The sequence below is a fragment of the Amphiprion ocellaris genome, chromosome 14 (assembly GCF_022539595.1).
Source record: "Amphiprion ocellaris isolate individual 3 ecotype Okinawa chromosome 14, ASM2253959v1, whole genome shotgun sequence".
NCBI classification, from domain to species: Eukaryota; Metazoa; Chordata; class Actinopteri; family Pomacentridae; genus Amphiprion; species Amphiprion ocellaris.
Genome location: NC_072779.1, coordinates 20919451 through 20938726, shown reverse-complemented (window position 1 = coordinate 20938726; position 19276 = coordinate 20919451). Strand labels below are relative to the sequence as shown.

General features: G+C 41.3%; 1 protein-coding gene across 2 annotated transcripts in view; it reads right to left on the bottom strand.

Moving 5' to 3' along the window:
• Positions 1-2918: 2918 nt before the first annotated feature.
• The window catches only part of sptbn4a (spectrin, beta, non-erythrocytic 4a), a 28277-nt gene continuing 11919 nt past the window's right edge, over positions 2919-19276 (bottom strand). For both annotated transcript variants that reach the window (XM_023281533.3, XM_023281534.3), the window contains 17 exons: positions 17239-17472; positions 16870-16959; positions 16508-16786; positions 16275-16405; positions 15937-16141; positions 12980-13225; positions 12708-12842; positions 12181-12422; positions 10531-10669; positions 10304-10388; positions 9750-9961; positions 7972-9395; positions 7745-7805; positions 7381-7649; positions 5970-6140; positions 5686-5728; positions 2919-3969 (listed from right to left, as the gene is read on the bottom strand). In XM_023281533.3, coding sequence (XP_023137301.2) covers positions 3670-3969; positions 5686-5728; positions 5970-6140; positions 7381-7649; positions 7745-7805; positions 7972-9395; positions 9750-9961; positions 10304-10388; positions 10531-10669; positions 12181-12422; positions 12708-12842; positions 12980-13225; positions 15937-16141; positions 16275-16405; positions 16508-16786; positions 16870-16959; positions 17239-17472 — 4266 coding nt within the window. In that variant the 3' untranslated portion in view covers positions 2919-3669. The remainder of the gene's footprint in view (positions 3970-5685; positions 5729-5969; positions 6141-7380; positions 7650-7744; positions 7806-7971; positions 9396-9749; positions 9962-10303; positions 10389-10530; positions 10670-12180; positions 12423-12707; positions 12843-12979; positions 13226-15936; positions 16142-16274; positions 16406-16507; positions 16787-16869; positions 16960-17238; positions 17473-19276) is intronic.

Genomic DNA, 19276 nt, shown 5'->3' with positions numbered 1-19276 from the left:
AAGAACAGACCCTGCATCACCACTGTTTCACACTGTGCGTGGGGCTGTACTTCAGTGCAGAACAAAAGTTGCATCAACTTTTATTTTTACTCACATAAATTATTCACATGTCCATTCACATTATATTTAAAACTGCACCATATGTAGCCTGGATGAGAGGGTTTTCATTGGTTGCTATAAGAAAAGCCATATATACAGCATAAAAATGTGTGTCACACTGGTTACTGTATGTACAGAAGGACACTGGACAGATCTGAAGCATTTGGATAAACCCTTGACATGGACACAGTTTGGAGGATACCAGCCCTTCGGTTGAGTTCCAGCAATGATTCAGTCCTGCAGCAAGGTATCAGTATGAAGGCTACTTCAGCTCTTTCTCTGGGGAGGGGGCATTCAATACGCACACACACTGTGATGGGTCTTTAAAAAAAAAAACAAGCTGTTTTCAACATTTGAATTAGTGTTTCAGCTGAGTGTGTTAACATAGCGATGCCATACCTACTTACTACACTGTTTGTTACCCTTGAATCTAATGTACAATCCCCAAAATTTGTTCCATAAGGTTCATCGTGAACAGAAGGTGTTACTTAGTGCGGCTGCTTCGTCGTGATGACAATGTTGTATCCTTTACGGTGAAGTCTGAAAAGCTGCGGTAAGAGTTGACTGCTAGTTCCAAGGCTGTGAAGAGAACCACTTATTGTGTAGTTGGAATTAGTGTGTTGTCTGTGTGTGACCAGCATGTGCGTCCACATCAATTCCACGTCAGGTTTGCGTCAGCAAGTTTGGAGGTTTATTTAATGTCATAGCAGCAAGTTGTAATGTAAAGTAACAAAGACATACATACTTGTAAGACCATCAATGAAGGAAACAAAGTTTGCACAATATTTTTGTCTTCAGTCACGGTTTATGCTGCCTATTTAATTTCGACTGTTATAACATAGTGGAAAATATCCCCTGTGTGTTTCATAAAAGTGATGGGAAGCAAACACTTAAAATGCACATGGTGATGCGGGCTAAATATCTGCCATGAATCAGAACAATTACAGCCACGTGAAAATACTATAGCTCCTATTTCAATGATAAAAATATGTATTGCAACGACAGGCTCACTGTCAGACTAGTGTCAAGTCAAATGAAACGTTATTCATGTTTAAATAACTCATTGTTTTCTCTTTTCAACCGCTGTTCCAGCAAACTGCATGACATGGCACTTATGTAAAAACAAACAGTGACTGAACATAAAAAGAACATTCACATTGTAACACGGCTCATCTGTTCTCATTCAACCAATCTGAAAGCTGCAGCAATGCACACAGACCCAGCACACTGTCACTACAATCCCCAAGTCAGTGAATTTAAATAGTGCTGAATCTGAGATATACTTTTGGTGGTTTTTTTTAGAAAGGAAGACTGTTAAGAAGTCATTTTTATACATTTCAGGTGCAGTTTGACTGGATGGAAAATGAAAACCAAAACACTGTCACAGCCAAATTTCAAGAAAGTCTTGGTTGCTGCCTGTGATTCACTGCACACTGGATGTGTATTTCCTCCTTTTTCATTATTCATATTGTCAAAATGGCCACATTTTATTGACGTCATGGAAAGGTTTTTTTGTACTTGCATATGTAAAAAAAAAAAAAATAAATAATAATAATAATAGACGTACATGATAAACAATAGGTGAACCAATGTCTGTTCATCTCTTTAGTTTAGTCACCATTAATTTGATTATCCAGAGCAGCATGTACTGAACTACCCAAGCTGGTAGATTTAGTCGTGTCTGTAATACATAAATGTAGCACACCTCTCACAGACACACTGACTACTCAATCAGCTATCATTACAAGTTGTTATTTGGGCCGTAGGGACAACTCCTGAATTAGATATGAATAAATATAGGCATATAAAAATACAACAAGCATACCTACAGTATGTCCTGCTGCTCTTCCCTGGTAAAAGGTGTTTAATACAACTAGATACTGGTGTACTTATATATACACTATGATAATTAATAGTGACTCCTAATTTGCATATTTTTCATTTAAATGTAATAAACATTAATATATCTGCACGATGACTGTTTTTATTGGTGGATTAATACAAATGTTTTGTTTTTACCCATTTTAGTTCAGAGTATTGTTTTATTAGAGCACAGGATTTATTGGTATACATACAAAGATAGGTATATACAATTCATGACTTGAATCATGACAGTTTTACATTTAACTTGCCTTTGATGGAGAGATTCCAATCGGTTTGAACTTTAAATGAAAGACAAAGGGTACAGAGAGGTTTAGCTCTCAGAGAACTGCTTCGGGGTTTTACAATTTAGGGCACCACAAATCTGGTGGTGATTGAACATTTCACAGCCAAAATCCGCACATTCTGTGAAAAATAAAATGCAGTAATACAGTACAAACAGCAGAGGGGCCATTTGACTTCTTAATTCATGTTACAGATGAAGGAGTAGTCATTTCTCTGATATAAACATCCCCTTCTTCTCATGCTGACTGTGGCCAGAAGACAATCCTGCATTGTCAAACTTGCCTCTGGATTTTCAGAACCTGGATCATGATAGCAAAATACACGCCCCCCCCCCCCCCCCCCCCCCCCGCCCACTCACATTAAATTATTGCATTTCCAATACTGCCCAACTTATGTCGAGAACATAAAAATAAAGGCAAGTTTAACAGGTGCACTAATAGACTATTTCATGCAATGTTCTGATTTTTGTCATGTATACAAAGGCGCTGTGTCACATAGGCTTAGTGTTACTTTGAGCATTGCCACTTTGAACACACCTTGGATTAATGGATTAGAATTTGATGGAAAGCTCTTTTTTGAGATGGATCATTGTGGACAAATCATAATAATAATATTCATAATAATAACAACTGAAATGAAACTGTAGAAATGTGTATTCGTCGACACCAGTGAAGTCAGGTGGTAACACCAGCATTCCATTATATTAACATGATTGAAAGCTTGCCACGTGATGGGATTAAATGCCATTATGATTAGTATACAGATGTGTCAAGTGTCTAAGGTGCACAACTGCCTGGAGTAAGCTTACATGGATGTGACAAATCATAGAGTTTACATTTGCTTCTTATATTACTTGTTGTTTCCTTTTCCCCCTTTCTGTCGCTAACAAACAGAAAAAATAAAAAAGTATATTGCTTCAAAAAACTTTTTTTCTTTTTTTAATATTGTGAAACATTTCATTCACCACTTCTCAGGTTTGTCTAGGTAGACAGAGCATTACATGATCAGTCAAAGATACATACAGAAAGATGCTGTGAATCCAAGAGATTAAACGATCAACGATGGGACGTGACAGTGACTTTTTCCTGGGACCATTAGTTGGAGTCTGTCTGTCCGTCCGTCTGTCCGTCCGTCTGTCTGTCTGTCTGTCTGTCGGTCTCGGCCAACCTCCTACCAGCAGGTGGCACAATGCAAGCACTGATGTATTGCCTGGGTGAAGGGGAGGGGCTGAGAGATTAGTCTGTCACAGTTACAATAGTCAGTCCAAGGACCGTGGCCTCAGTTTGTTCCAGCTCTGTGACTGAGGATCTGCAAACCTAACTGCACATGCTCTCCATCCATCCCTCCCACCCACTGCCTCTAATGCCTTTTGTCAGTGAGTAACTTAAAACATGAAGGGGCTCCTCATTTGCTCTTTCCAGACGTGCTGGAGCCCCCCGCCCCACCCTCCAGCTTGTCAGCAATTTCAGATGTGTCTAACTTCTCAGAGCCGTCGCCTTTCTCTGACCGCTCCTTCTCAGACCTCTCCTCTCCCTCTGCGAGCTCGGACCTCTCTGACCTGGCATCTGCGTCCCCCTCCGACTTCTCCTTCCTCTCTGAACGGTCGGGGTCCATGGAGGAGGTGCCTGGCTTGTCCCACGTGGCCATGGCCTCATGTTCAGATATACAAGTGGTGATATTTGAAGTCCAAGCCTTCAGGTCCTCCTATAGAGACCAGCATGATACAGACAGCTTATATAAGGAGTGTGTTTATCATGTAATATTCTTCTCTTTTGCATGTTTTTCATACTGTGGTTTGGGATTTAAACATCTCTTCACTGCAGATCAAATTCTGAGCCTGCAACACATAGGCAGCGGGAAAATTCGAAATTCCAGCGAAATTCGCTGGATTTTGGTTGATTTTTATGTGAATGTTCTTAAAGAAAATAGAAGTTTTACTGATACATATGTAATCACTTTAGATATTTTTAGGATTTTTTGGAAGATTTTTCCTCATTTTTTGAAAATATTTACAAGAATTTTCTTGCCAAATTTGGGGGAATTTTTTTTTTTGTAAAATAAACTTTTAAGCAAAACTTTTAAAGAATTATTGGAATTTTCTTCCTGAAGGTTTTGCAAATTTTCAGAAAAGTGGGGTATTTTTTTGCTGAATTTTTGGATTTTTTTCAGACAAGGAAATAATATTCTTTGGTGCCCGTAAATTAAGACAACAGGAGGGTTAAATAAAGTACAATTACCTCACTTAAGTATAGTTCTTCAGTACATCTGCTTAGTTTGTACCTTCTGGCAGGTTACATCACTTGACGGTATGGTCAAATATTTGTAACACTTTAAAACCCCATGAGTTACTGTATCTTCCACTGCCACATGGGGTCACCAATATGTGAAGTTGCTTGATGCAGTTTTCAAAAAAACTTGACAGTCTCTTCAACACCTAACGCTGTATAGTCCATCCATGTACTGACTGAACTGACAAATGTCCCTGAAGGTTGAAATAAATTTTCCCTCTGCAGGTATCCTGATATCTGAACATACAACATTTTGAAAACCTAAGGGAGAAGTACAGAAATAGGAGAAACTAAAAATAGACAAAGAGGCATTTATTTGCATAAGATTATGATCAAAATGTTTCATTTTAGCGTTAGATGCAATTTAAAGAACTGTCAGTCCATTACTGATGAAACTGACATGATTAAATATGATATGACATGATAAATGTTTTGTTAACAAATCATTTAAAAAGGAAAACCTGCAATATTTTTGTCTCACTATATTCTGACTTCTCTACCATGCCCACTCATTCCTGCTCAAGACAAAAATCTTTAAAAACATCTCACAAATACATAATTTAATTTATTACAAATAGGTTCAGCCATTTCCTAAAAGGGGATGGACATTGTAGCTTTTCACCTATGTAGCATTTGTTTGGGACTACCAATTAACATGCAGTCGTTGAATTAGTAAGCATTTATGTTAACAGAATGGTATATGCAGAATTGAGTCAAAACAAACTACAGTGACTATGTTCAAGGTAATGAGGGGACATGCTGCTCAGACTAACAGTGTGGCAGTTTTGAACGATGTTCTTAAAGAAAATATTAGAAGTTTTACTGATACATACGTAATCACTTTAGATATTTTTAGGATTTTTTTGGAAGATTTTTTCTCATTTTTTGAAAATATTTACAACAATTTTCTTGCCAAATTTGTTGGATTTTTTTTAAATATGCAGGGGACATGCTGCTCAGCAGTATGTCAGCAGTTCTTACTAGAATACATTTATTGATGGTTTAGCTCCTCCCATGGACCTCTTACATGGAGTATATATGTTATAATATGCGAAAAGGTAATTATGTCCCACTTTCTGCTTCTCTTAAACATGATTTAAGTATGTAGCATACATGTATTAAATGTACTTACCTCATCTTTTGCATGGAATACAAAGTTGTTGCCATCGTTAATTCTGTTGCAGAGAAAATCAACAGGGATTGTAAGCGTTTATGTATTCCATGTATTTACACTTGCTTAATACTGTATTTTTAAGTTATTTTGGCTTCAGTAAAAATACCTTTAAAAGAGATTTTTTTTTCCAGATTTTCTTAAATTAGGAAAAAGCTGCCTAAAGGTGTTAACTTGCTAGGATACATACTCAGTTAAATAAAAATTACTTTCAGTAATAATTCTCATAATAAAATGGTGCTTACTTAAGAATGAAGACATTTTTTTTCTTCTTGTACCCCATTGAAGGATCAAATGAGCAGTTACTAAGGTCAACGGGAGGCTCTCCATTGTACGTTGCAGTGTGGTTCCTTCCATCCTTATAGAAGGTCAGAGCTCCCTCTTTCAGCACGCAGTATACATTCACCCAAGACTTGCTGTAAAGTCAAAAGGACAAATTTCATCAATTTTAAATGCTAAATATTTAAAACATTTGTGGAGGTAACTTGGGCCGGTCACATTTAACTTCTTCTTTAATTAATTTCCTTTGCTTCTACCAGTACAATATGGACACAAAACTCACAAATACATGACACAATCATTACAAAGCCACTGCAGCAAACCAAAGCTGTAGAAATGTATATAATTTGACTAAACTGGTTGCAAACCCGTAGACCCCTTAGTTATGTCTCATATCCAGTTTGCAATGGTAGATTTTGTTTTAGAAACTGGGACGCTGACCTTTTACACAGAGGTAGGCAAAAGCAGGCTTCTCATTTCCAGCTGAGAACCATCAATTTTGGTGGCTGAAATGATGGCTGGGGCTGACAGATTAGCACTGGCAAACACTAGTTCCATAAGTTGGCTCTCTCTGGCTGATTTTTTTATATTTCCATCTGTGTTGTTTAAAACAATAATTCTTTCTGAAAAGGTGTTAAATGAAACGATCAGCCACATCAATATAGCCACCTGTATAATAATTCCTAGGTTCCCCTGTGCTGCCAAAACAGCTCTGATCCATTAGGGCATAGACACAGGACCTCTGTGGACATCCTGTAGTGTCTGGCGCCGAGATGTCGGCAATGAATTGGATCTGTGGGTTGGAGTGTGAGGGGTTCTCCATGGATCGGGCTAGTTCCAGCACATTCTGTAGATGTAGGATTGAACTGTGATCTGGGGAGTTTGGAGGCCAGGGTAACATCTTGGTCTCTTTGTTGTTTACCTTCAGCCATTCCAGAGCAGTTGTTTGAAAAGTGGCAGGGAACATTGACGTGTTGGGGAAGGCTGTGAATGTGCTAATTCTGACTGTGGCTTATTTTTTAACTTGTGAGCCTCCAAAATCACCAATATGCTCCTTGGCTTTGGCTGTAAGTTAGTTAGCAAGATATGCTAACATTTACATCTTGCATTAGAGCACACAAATCTTCTTTTTTCTTGTTGTTTTATTATTGAGTTTACAAAGGTTTACCAAGACCCCCACCCTCTCACTCTATAAATGGCAAATATTGCTCTTGTTAGAGGCCCATGTACCCCTCTTTAACATGTGGAGAAATGCAAAGCATCACAGGCCTGCTGTGTCTAGTTACGGTTGCTAAGCTACAACTGGACAATTGTTGTTTTGCGGAGAGCTTGAGCAAATGGTTTGCCTTTTGAATGATTAGTCAGTGATGACTGTACCTGTTTGGGCTCCTCTGCTGAGCTTCAAGGTCAGAGCTGGTGGCCTTTTTGCGGTAGAGGAAGCCTTCGTTTTGGGCAGTGTGAGAAGGCGGCTGGGGCGTTGTTGGGGCACCCGTTGCTGGGGCTGAGCGAGAACGTCTAGTCTCCTCTGGCTCTTTTGGACGGGGCCTCCTCCGCGGTTTGGGTCGGTCTCGGGCGCGTGGACGTCCATCAAAACGTGTCACAGGTGCTGAGAGGCTGCTAGGAGGTCGATAGGGCTCTCCTCGTGCCTGAAAAATTCAGTCGAGAGAATATGATACCAAGACATAATCAAAGATGAAATGACACACCATCACCCTCATATGCTGCATGGAAGCTAACTCACATGTGCTGCCTCTCTCTCCTGGACCTGTTCTACAATCTCTGCCATGGTAGATCTCTTCTCTCTGCAGGGATGACAGACATGAGTCACCCAAACAGCAAACACATCCATTCTGCAACCTTAAAAGTCATTAGGATCATGTTGGACAGTGCTGACGAGGCAAACTGTGAAGCAGAGTTTTGTAAAGATCATTTGGATTTCACTGTCACGAACCCCTCTCATTCACATACCCTGAGCGTTTGTCAGAGCCCTCCTTCACGGACCCCTCCAGGTCACTCGAGTCCTGTCTCTGCAGCCTCTGCTTTCCACTCCCCTCCTGTTCACTAGATGACTGCCTCTCCAGGCGCCTCCGGTAGCGTTCCTGCCGCACAATTAACGGCAGCTCGTTCAGTCTGGCCTGGATTTCCTGTTCGCTGGAGGTCTGTCTACCCAGCTTGTACTCCCTCTCTCGCCTCAGATGGTCCATCTGAGGGTCAGATCTGCTGCCGCGGGGATCCCTCTGGAGACGACCGTGGAGGAGCTCCAGCCCTGACTCAGGCCCCATCATGTCTGCCATTGGGATGTCCCCAAACTGTTCTCGCTGCACTCTGCTGGCTTCAAGGAGAGGATTTACAGCCTTGTGAATGTGGTTGATCCTGGGCTGCATGAAGTCAGCTTTCAGGTGTTGCCATGCATATGCCATTTTAGGGTCCATGATGCCACCACTCTGAGCCAAGAAACCAGAACTGCCCAGACTTCCACTGCTGTAATGATTTTGTGCCAGATAGCCTGAGCTGCCCATTCCACCGGGGCTCTGATAATTCTGCGCCAGGTATCCAGAGCTCCCCATATTAGGCTGTTGTGCCAAATACCCAGAACTCCCCATATTAGGCTGTTGTGCCAAATACCCAGAACTCCCCATATTAGGCTGCTGGGCCAAATACCCAGAACTCCCCATATTAGGCTGCTGGGCCAAATACCCAGAACTCCCCATATTTGGCGGTTGTGCCAAATATCCTGAACTCCCTAAATTAGGCTGCTGTCCCAAATATCCAGAACTTCCCAGGTTTTGTGGTTGTGCCAAATATCCAGAACTGCCCATATTCTGTTGAGGGAGAAAGCCAGGGCTTCCTATACCTCCACTGCTTGGCTGTTGAGCTAGGTTACCTGAACTTCCTAACCTGCCACTGCCTAGATGGTTTTGCATACCACCCACACACCCAGGAGTCAGTCCAAAGTACCCAGAGCTCTCTGCACTACCAGCTGTTTGATGGTTTATCCCAAGGTAAGTAGAGGTGTCTGCTCCACCACTCTGGGAGGTCAGTGCTGAGAAACCAGAGTCACTACCACCTCCGGCTGCCTGGTGGTTCATCCCAAGGTATGAGGTGCTCGCCAATTTCCCACTGCACTGCTGTTCCAGTCCGTGGTAGCCTGATCCATTTAGAACTGGGTTATAGCTGGCTAGCGTTGAAGACAATCTCTGGGCTGCAGGGGTGGCACCCAGATCCAAACTGGTCTGTAAGGGTTTAGGTTCTATATGCGCCTGTACCGTCTGCCTCAAGAAAGAAGAGGTAGCACTAGTTGAGGGAACACTGGGAGTCAGACACGATAATGGGAACATCCTTCGACTGGAGAGTGGGGTTGTCTTTTTCTCCTCCTCCTTTTTCTTCTCAGCCTGTAGAGAGAGTTAGTTGAATAACTAATTGCTTGTCAATTAAAACCGGATATCAAACGGTAGTCCAGTTAAATGTTCAATGCAAATTAAATGTTCATTGCAACTGTATGCTTTACTAACTGCTACTACTTTATACAACATAGTGTAGAAGGCAGATAAAGTGCAGTGAGTGAGGGTACACCACATGCAGTAAATGTCATGAGACATATGTAAGCCCATAATGATGGAAAATCATGGCATGCGCCATTGCCTTCTAAGCAAACACACAACCCAAAGCTCACATTTTTTTCCTGTAGCAGCAGTAAATTGTGACTCCACCAAACTGATTAAACATTTATCTACAGTCAAGCTTACTGCGGAAAGCTGGCGGAGGGAGCTGAACCGTTCTTTCCAGGTTACAGCAGCCTTGCGGAAGGCCTCATGGCGAAGGATGAGCTGCTCAACCTCGTCGGTTTGGGCTTGGGCCTCTCCTCCCTCTTGCTGCTTGGAGGTGATCAGTGGCTCCTTGGCCTTCAGCCAGGCTTCCGCCTTTACTGTCTCCTGGGCAAACTGGAAATTTTCCTGCCCTGGAGATGACAGCACACCAACAGCAATTACCATCTCACCACATTTTATGCTTTATGTATGCTCCAGTAGAAGTCTGTTATTGACATAACTGTGTGTGCATAATGTGTGATGTTTTATGTGTTAGATCATAGCTTGGATGTTAATCTTACTGTTTAAGTCATGTCCACAGTGAATGTGTAACATCTGCATGAACTAGAACAGTAAGATTCATGCATGATTCATGATACATTAACTGCACATAACTGGATGAAGTGGAGAAAGCATTCATAGCTTGACATTTAACAGAGTGTTGTGTTAAGAGCTGCTTCTGCTCTGAAGTCATCTAGCATCTAGTTACTCACTGCGCTGTAACTTTTCCTGATGTTTGTCCCATTTTTCAATCAAATCCTTCTGTTTAGTAAGAAGACAGTCCAACTTCTCTTTTATCTATGGTGATAGACATAGAGAGACAGAGAGATTGCAGTTATGACCTCAACAATGTATTGCTTTTCATGAAGAAAATGTAGGAGTTTTATGTATTCTCTTGTAGCAGGCGTGACAGTAATAGTGTGTAGTTTGCCAGCTGGACCTCCTCTGATGCAGGGTTTCCCGCAGCTATCAGGATCTTGCCGAGGTCTGCACACTGCTGTATGGTCTTGCTGCGGCCATCTATTTTAGCTTTCAGCTCTTGGTGTTGTTTCATCATCACTTCCAGAGCTGTCAAATCCCTGAGGAGCAATTAAACAGATTTTCCAGATTAGATTAAGCAATAAATACCATTAGAAAAATAGACATCTGCACATCGCAAAATATTGGTCAACTTATGAACTTGACTAATCATGGGAAATGTCTGGCCTAATTACCGATGTGCTTCTATAGGTGTCAGTTATTCATCTGGTTTATCGAACTGGTCGAAAATAAATATGTTTGTAAATTTTGCGTTATTGTATTTTGTATTCTGCAGAGATTAATCCTCTGGCTTTGGCTCACATTGTTGTTTTGATTGAAATATTTTAATAGGCTACACAGTGGTTTGGTCGCCTTGCAGCTAGAAGATCCCTGGTTCCAGGGATCTTACTGCATGGAGTTTGCATGTTCTCCCTGTGTGGGTTTTCTCCGGGTACTCCAGCTTCCACCGTCCAAAAATATGCAGAGGTTAAATGTGAGTGTGGTTGTTTGTCTCTATATGCAGCCCTGTGATAGACTGGTGACCTGTCCAGGGTGTCCCCTGCCTTTGCACTAAGTCAGTTGGGATAGACTCCAACCTGCCTGCGACCCTAATGGGGATTAAGTGGTGTATAGATCATGGATAGATGGATGGATTTTAATAGCTAGACCCCTTGATGTTTATCCAGCCACACCACCAGAATCAATTTAGCATCTGAACCGGGGCTGTTGTGGTTGCACATTTTACATCTTACACTCAGTAAGATCTGACTTAGGTGACTATGATCACCAACTTTTACAAAATAGTTGATATACAATTAATCATGAAATCAAGTACTTCATGAAGTAAAAACGTAAAACATTTATTAGTTTCAGCCTCAAGTGTGTAGACATTTGTCAAGCCAGTTTCATTTCAACTGCCCAAAATCACAAATCTGGAAAGGGTTTTGCGACCTGCATAGCATATGACACCCTCTATTCTTAGAGACAACATCGGTGTTCTTCTGAAATTGAACAATATCACAATATTAGCCGATTATTTTTTGCAGTTGGCTAATAAATCAATGAAGCATCCCTACTTGAAGAGGAAAAACAAATATGTGCAGCACTATAAATTACGAGTATATATGTTTTGCCATCTTTACCGCTCCCATAGTGCTTTATGCACATGCATATGCTGTTATAACATCTGCTAAAAAACTTCAAGGCAAATGTGGCAGTTTTTCAAGTTGCAAGCTAAACAGTGGAGCTGACAAAGAAAAATGGCAAAAAATGACAGTTATTACAGTGTAAAATTTATAGCCTCTTATTACATCACATGAAAAATTGAATAACAGATGTCATATGAAATTAGGTCAAGGTGACACAGCAACCTAATTCTACACAACACAGTAATGACATTCTGTCTACAGGGACCACTCAAGACCACAGAGACTTTCTGTTTAACTGAACACTGACACACAAAATGCAATTTTGAAACCTGTGCCTCATACTAAGCACAATAAGGTCTTTGTGCATCTCAACACAGAAGAATAAAGAAAGCGCATAGCTTAACAAGGACATAGTGTCTTACCTTGGCTCATCCCATCTTATCTGGCCCATGATGCCTTCCATCCACATAAGGTTTTCACGCACCACTGAGAAGAACTGCACTTTGTCGGTTACTGAAGTCACTTGGACGCGACTGGCCTCACAAGAGGTCAGTAGCTCCTTCCAAGCCTCCATCACTTCCTGTTCTTTGACCATGATTGCCTCAGCCTTCTCACCAGCATAGATGGTCCTCAGCTGGGCAGCATTCTCTTGTAGCTGCCTCACCTAAACCAAAACAAAAAGGGTTAGTGGCTTCAACACACTAATATGACTATCAGAATAATCACTGTGTAAGAAGACTGAACTTAAGTGATTTATTTTGGGATTCTGACTGTTGGTCGAACAAACAAGTCCAAATTTAAATATTCGTCTTTAGGTCTATGAATTGAGCCATTAATGCATTTTATTGTCTAATATAGGTTTGGTTAAATCTATTTTCATTCATTCCGTTTCTGAAGTACAGCAAGTACACCGTGTAACTGATTCACAGAGAGAAGTTGTATCACTTGCCTGTGCAACTAGCAGTTGAAGGGCATGCTCAAAGGAGTGCATGAGTCTCTGCAGGGTGGCTGGATTGGTGATGTTGGCTTGGCACGCCCTCACCTCTGGCAGCTGCTTCATCTTCCCTGCGATCTGAGCCAAGACCTACAACGCAGGAAAGCGCTGTCATCACGAGTGCTTTAAAAATAGAAGCCGCATATCACAGCCAGACTGTCTACCTAAAATGGTGATGAAGAACATGGTACACCTGAGTCACAGACTGATGTCTGTTTTGACTGTACCTCTTTGCAGTCAGTAAAGAACTTGTGCAGCTGGTGTGAGGCTGCCAGCATCTGTCTGCGGGTCTCCATCAGCTCCAGGAGGTCGGCCCATGACTCGTTCAGTCCGTCTTTCCACTCGGCGATGGTGGCTGCGTCCGAGTGGCCGCAGTCAATCATCTCGTTCACCATTTTGTTCACCTGCTCCATGCGTTGCTGGCCAGTGCTGTTGGTTTCTGAGACAAACTTGGTGAACCTCTCCTGAAGAACCTGAAACACATAAACCATGCAATCCTACAGGACTGTACACACGAACATGAGCTTATTCATTTTTTTTTTTTTACAATAGTACTGTTATCACTACTTCCTTATGAGGTTCATAATATTAAACCCTTCTGTTGTGTGCCTTCCATTCCACTAACTGGGGCAGTGGCGGCTCAGTAGTTAAGGCTTTGTGTTACTGATCAGAAGATTGGGAGTTCAAGTTCATTGTTGGTTGCTTGGGCAAGGCCCTTAACCCAACATTCCCCGGGGATTCTGTAATGTGGCAGAAGCTGGACCCCTGCTTCCTCATATACAAAAAGAGAATTTCTACTTGTGAAATCAATGAAGTATAGAATATTAAATACATATACAGTGGTCCCTCGTCCATCGTGGAGGTTATGTTCCAGACCCCTCCGCGATAGACGAAAATCCGCGAAGTAGCAACCATATTTATTTTATTATTTATATATATTTTAAGGCTTCATAAACCCTCCCTACACACCGTATAACACTCCAGAGCAACACTATGCCCAGCGATCAGAGGTCTATGTGAAATGGACAAGGCAGATACTGAATGCATGCTACACACGGGAGATCGAGGAGACTGATGCTACGGTCGCTGAGCCAATCAGCACCCAGCGCTGTACGCTACGCATTTTATATTGATTACATTTTCTTTTAATATGTTTTAATTATTAATTTGTATACATTTTTTATATTGTTTTCAATTTTTTTAGGCTAGAAAATACTTATTTTACCGCAAAAATAATTAAAATAATGTAGCGATCGCAGAGCCAGTCTATGACTGAACTGTTGTGCCGCAATGCACCATGGGAGCTTGGGGTGTTGGGGGTTTAAATGTAATTATTTTGGTTTATGTTAGTGATGCAGTGCTATTAGTGTTTGTGTTTTATTGTGGTTTTGTGGTTCAGTCAGCCTAGTTAATTTGGTTAAGTGTTGTCAGGACTGTGAGTGTGAAGTGTCGTGTGTATGATGACTTCCTGCCACATTGTCTAGAGTATCGCTCTCTGTGTGTCAAAATAAAAGTATATCTGCCAGTTGCAGAGCACATAAAAAGCAGATATTCTTCAGCGTCATTCTTCAACGCTGCTCGCCACAATAATAAATACATAAAAATGCCGATATACTGCAAAATCCCGTGATACAGCAAAAAATCCACAATACCAAATGCAATTTAAAAATTCGCGATACAGTGAGACTGCGAAAAGTGAACATAATATGGAGAGGGACCACTGTATGTGTGTGTGTATATATATATATATATATATATATATATATATATATATAAATATATTGATGCTTTCTCCCATTCTGACTCTCCCTTTAATGTGTCTTACATGAAACGAAGAGCGACAGGTGTATCCATGGCACATTTTTTTCTATTTAATCAACCTGTTAAGGCCAATTCATGCTTTCTGTATCTGCCTTTCCACCAGGATATTCAACGTTAATTTCATCGTGCCTCTGTGGACGTCTGTATTGCAACTCAAAATCTGTGACCACATGGACTGTACATACTGCAGGCGTAGTGACCGTGCATGAGCAAGGAAAACAAATGCTTACTCTGAGGAGAGACAGTGCAGGGAAATTCTCAGTTGTCCACACCTTTTTAAATCATCACTGAAAGTCATTTAACCAAGTCTGAAATTCTCCAGAAATCCTGTGCTGTCTCACTTTGTTCGGCAGGCTTCAGGAATGATCATTAACACAGTACAGAGCAATCTATAGCCCAGCTGATATATCCTACAAAAAGTGCAAAGTCACAGCCAGCCCTTAAGAAACATATATGGGAACACTGTTTTTCTGTGTTCAATATGAGGGGTATTCAACCATCTGCGTACCCTATATTGTAGTGCGAATGGATCAGCAGGTGCATCTGCTGTCCCATTTCACTAAATGCACCGGGATACAGAAACTATGAATTGGCTTTAGTTTGGCTGTTCAGTGGTTGGTCAGCTGGCCAGGCAGCAGTGGTACCTATGAGATTCATGTTTCTGCATAACCATCATTGGGTAGATTTGGCAAAATACGTGTAGAAACAGAAAGAACCACCCGCAACAATGTTCATGTATAGAGCTGAAATGCGTCTACATTTGATTATAAACGCATGAAAGAACATTTTTCAACTGCAAAAATGATTGATTAATGAAAAAAAAAGCTGTCTAATCAATAATGAAAATAAAAATTATTTTCAGGACAAAATAAAAATTTTTGAATGTGTGCGACATACAAATTATGAATGAAACAGAAAAACGCTAATGGCTATTTGGTGAGGAAGGAGGGAGCTAAGAGGCGAGGAGGAGACACAAGTGAAGCAAGGAGTCACATTGGCTGAATAGAAAACACCTACTGTCAGAGACGTGATTATTAACCTTTCTTTTTTTGTAGCTGGAGTTTAAGTGTATTGCTTGAAGTTGCCATTGGCGACCTTTATAGAATATCCATAGGCTGGATTATGTATTTCTGTATATCTATTAGGTTTCCAAAATGAATAACCTCTGCAGTCTCATATAAAAAAAAGCAGAGTCGAATGATTATTTTCAATCATCAAATTAAAAATTGTATTTGAGATTCCTGATGTGAATAATGTCCTGCAGTTATAGGACAATGGTTCATGGTGTTACTGAGGCTTGAAAACTTTAATATTTCCTATGGTTAAGGTAGAATGAATACTCAAATCGCATTGATGTACTGACCGTGACGTCTTCAAGGTCCTGGCCAAGCTCCGTGGAGCTGGCCACCGACTCGCGCTCAGTGATCCACTTCTCTAACTCCTCGACCTCCTTGTTGAGCTGATAGAGCCAGTACTGCTGCTCCAGCTTGGTCTTTCTGTGCTCCACCATGTCCTTCAGAGACACATACAGTCGGTCTATGTGGGACTGCTGCTTGGTGATCTGCTCACTGTTGAAATTTGAGAGAAAGTCAATGATAAAGCTATAGACAAAACATTTCTTGACAACGCTACCAATGTATTATTCTGTACAGTAGTTACAATGTGGGAAAATAAAAATTCTTTTCTAGGAGAATGTCACACCTGTCTGGGTGTCCTAGTTCCAGTAGACGCTGGCATTGCTGGGATAGCATGCCTACGGTCTCTGCATATGTTTCCACGGTTTGCTCCAGAGCCAGGTGGGTCTTCAGCAGCTGCAAGGTGCTCGACTCATCCTGAAAAACACCAGCATGGTGTCAAGATACAAGTTTCACATGTTCACTTTGATGACAATTTATGCCAATAAATATCTGTATGAGTGTCAGAGCTGTACATACCGTGCCTTTTTCTTCATTGACAAGATGAAGCTTCTGCCCCGACAGCCAGGACTCCACTTTAGCTGCCTCACTGTAGTACTGCTGAGACTGCAGAGCAGCATCCAGCATCACAGACCTCCTCTCCGTCTCCAGCTGCAAAACCTCCCAAAGCTGGCGTACATGCCCCGCCCCCTCACGCACAAACTCCACTTCCGGAGTTCTCAGCGAAGCAATGATTCCAGCTCGGTCTAGAACCTCCTCAACGCGTGCTCGCCTGCCCGTCAGCTCCCTCTGAAGTGTCTGTAGGAACAATCAGACCTAAGTTCCCACACTTAGCAGGCCTAGATTGCATCACCTGGCCAAACTATAGCCTTGACACATACCTGGTTCTTTTTTACATGCTGCTGTACACTCTGGAGGTTATTCCCATAATCCTTACAGGAAGCAAACGGAAGCCTCTCCTGAATCCACAACTATTAAAGCAACCACATTTAGGTCATTACATTGTTCAAAGTACATAGAATATATGATCTATGTGCAGGATCAAACATGGGAGCTATGGCAAAGATAGCGTGTTGCGTTGATTATTCCAATATCTGAGTTCCTAAAATATACCCTGTTTCATTTTATCAAAATAGTTGTGCTAACTCTGACCAATGTAGAGAAGGTAATTTAAAAACTGTGTATATTTAAGATGAATATATGAAATAAAAGGATGCTGAACTGATAGGGACTAGAAATGTGATACTCACTATCTCATCCTCCAGGTCCTGGGCTACTTGGTGCATCTCTTTGGATGCCAGCAGGATGCGGCGTCTCTCCTTCAGGGGCTCAATGAGGCGGACGATGCGGGTCTCCACTACGCCTGATTGCTCGCCGCCTTCCTTGTCACCTGCCGTCAGCCCTCGCTGGGGTAGGCAGAGGCCCTGCAAGCTTCCCAGCTCTCCTACATCCTTGTAGAAGTCCCCTATCTGGGATTCCATAGCCTGCCCCAGAGGCAAGGGGAAGGTCATGTTACAGCCATATGAAGGATGGACAAACACAGTACATCAGCTGTTTTCCTATCACAGCATTTCAGGGTTATGTAATGGGCTGCCTCACTTAAGGAAAAAAAAGCATATGGTGCATTTTTTAATGCCACTAAACCTCGTGTATGAGACCATGGCAGTACAGAGGCCACCGTGGACACACGTCAGAGCTAGGGAGAATTACATAAACTACAATGAGCTGAACTATACAGTCTGTCAAAAGCATTAGCCATATCAAGGCAGATTAGAGTGTTTTAGTTATACAAACATTTCTCATGAGCGAAGGTGCTGTGGTTGGAGAAATAATCCTTTTGGCTGAGGTAAATGTCAAAGTGTGGAGTCAAAAAAGCATAAGTTATTTTTTTTCCATTGGTAAAACTGAAGATGTAAACTAAGATTTAATCAGAAACTGTGCTTACTTTTGAGGTACACTTAAAATTTCCATTTTCTGTACTGTATGCAGTGCTGTCAAAAAGTACTTGATATCTTCTATTTTTGAATAATTTTCACATTTAATAGTTCCAGATCCTCAAACTAGTAATCGTATTTATTTCATATTAGACAGAGATAGCCCATGAAACACAAAATGTAGTTTTTAAATGATGATTTTTTTGAAGATTTATTGAAAACCTCACCCCTGTGACAAAGTAATTGCCCCCTGGTTGGTCTCTTGGCAGCAAAAACTGCAGTTAAATGTTTGTGATAGCTTGTGATCAGTCTTTTACATCGCCATGGAGGAATGTTGGCCCACTTTTCTCTGCAGAATAGTTTTAATTCAGCCACATTAGATGGTTTATGAGCATGAACTGCCCTTTCAAGGTCTCGAAACAGCATCTGGATTGGATTCAAGTCCAGACTTTGACTCGGTGACTCCACAACCTTAATTTGTTCTGCTACTCACAGGTGGACTTGCTTGTGTGCTTTGGGTCATTGTCGTGCTACATAACTCATTTGTGTTGAACTTAAGGTCATGAAATGATGGTGGAGAATTTTCTGATAGAGAGCAGAATTCATGGCTCCATCAATTATGACAAGTCATCCAGGTCCTGTGGAAGCAAAGCAGCCCCAACCATCACACTACCACCACCATGTTTCACTGTTGGTTCTTCTTGTGGAATGCAGTATTACCTTTATGCCAGATGTAAGATTGTTTTTATTTTTATTTTTTTGCAAATGTCACTCAAGCCTTTATGTTCTTTTTGGTGAAGAGTAGTTTGTACCTTGTAACTCTTCCATAGGAACCATTTTTGCCCAGTGTCTTCCTTATTGTGGAATTATGCACATGAACCTTAACTGAGGCCAGCGAGGCCTGCAGTTCTTTAGATGTTTGTCTGGGTTGTATTGTGACCTCCTGGATGAAATGTTGACGTGCTCTTGGAGAAATGCTGGTCAGTCGGTCACCTCTGGGACGGTTCACCCTTGTTGCAGGTTTCTCCATTTGTGGACAATGGCTCTCATTGTGGTTCTCTGGAATCCCAGAGTCTTAGCAATGGCTTTGTAACTCTTTCCAGACTGACAAATGTCAATGATTTTGTAAAGCATCTCTTCTTCAATCTCTTTAGACCGTGGCATCATGCGTTACTTTTTGAGACCCTTTAGCTACTTCACAAATGATACACATATTATGTTTAGATCCAGCAAGCATAATAGTCATCACACGTGGAAAGTTGAAAATGAACCCAACTTCCAAATGAATTTGGCCATTTGATTCAGTAGATCGGTCAATAAATGGGAAATTACTCTTTCATTTAGGGCAAGTAGG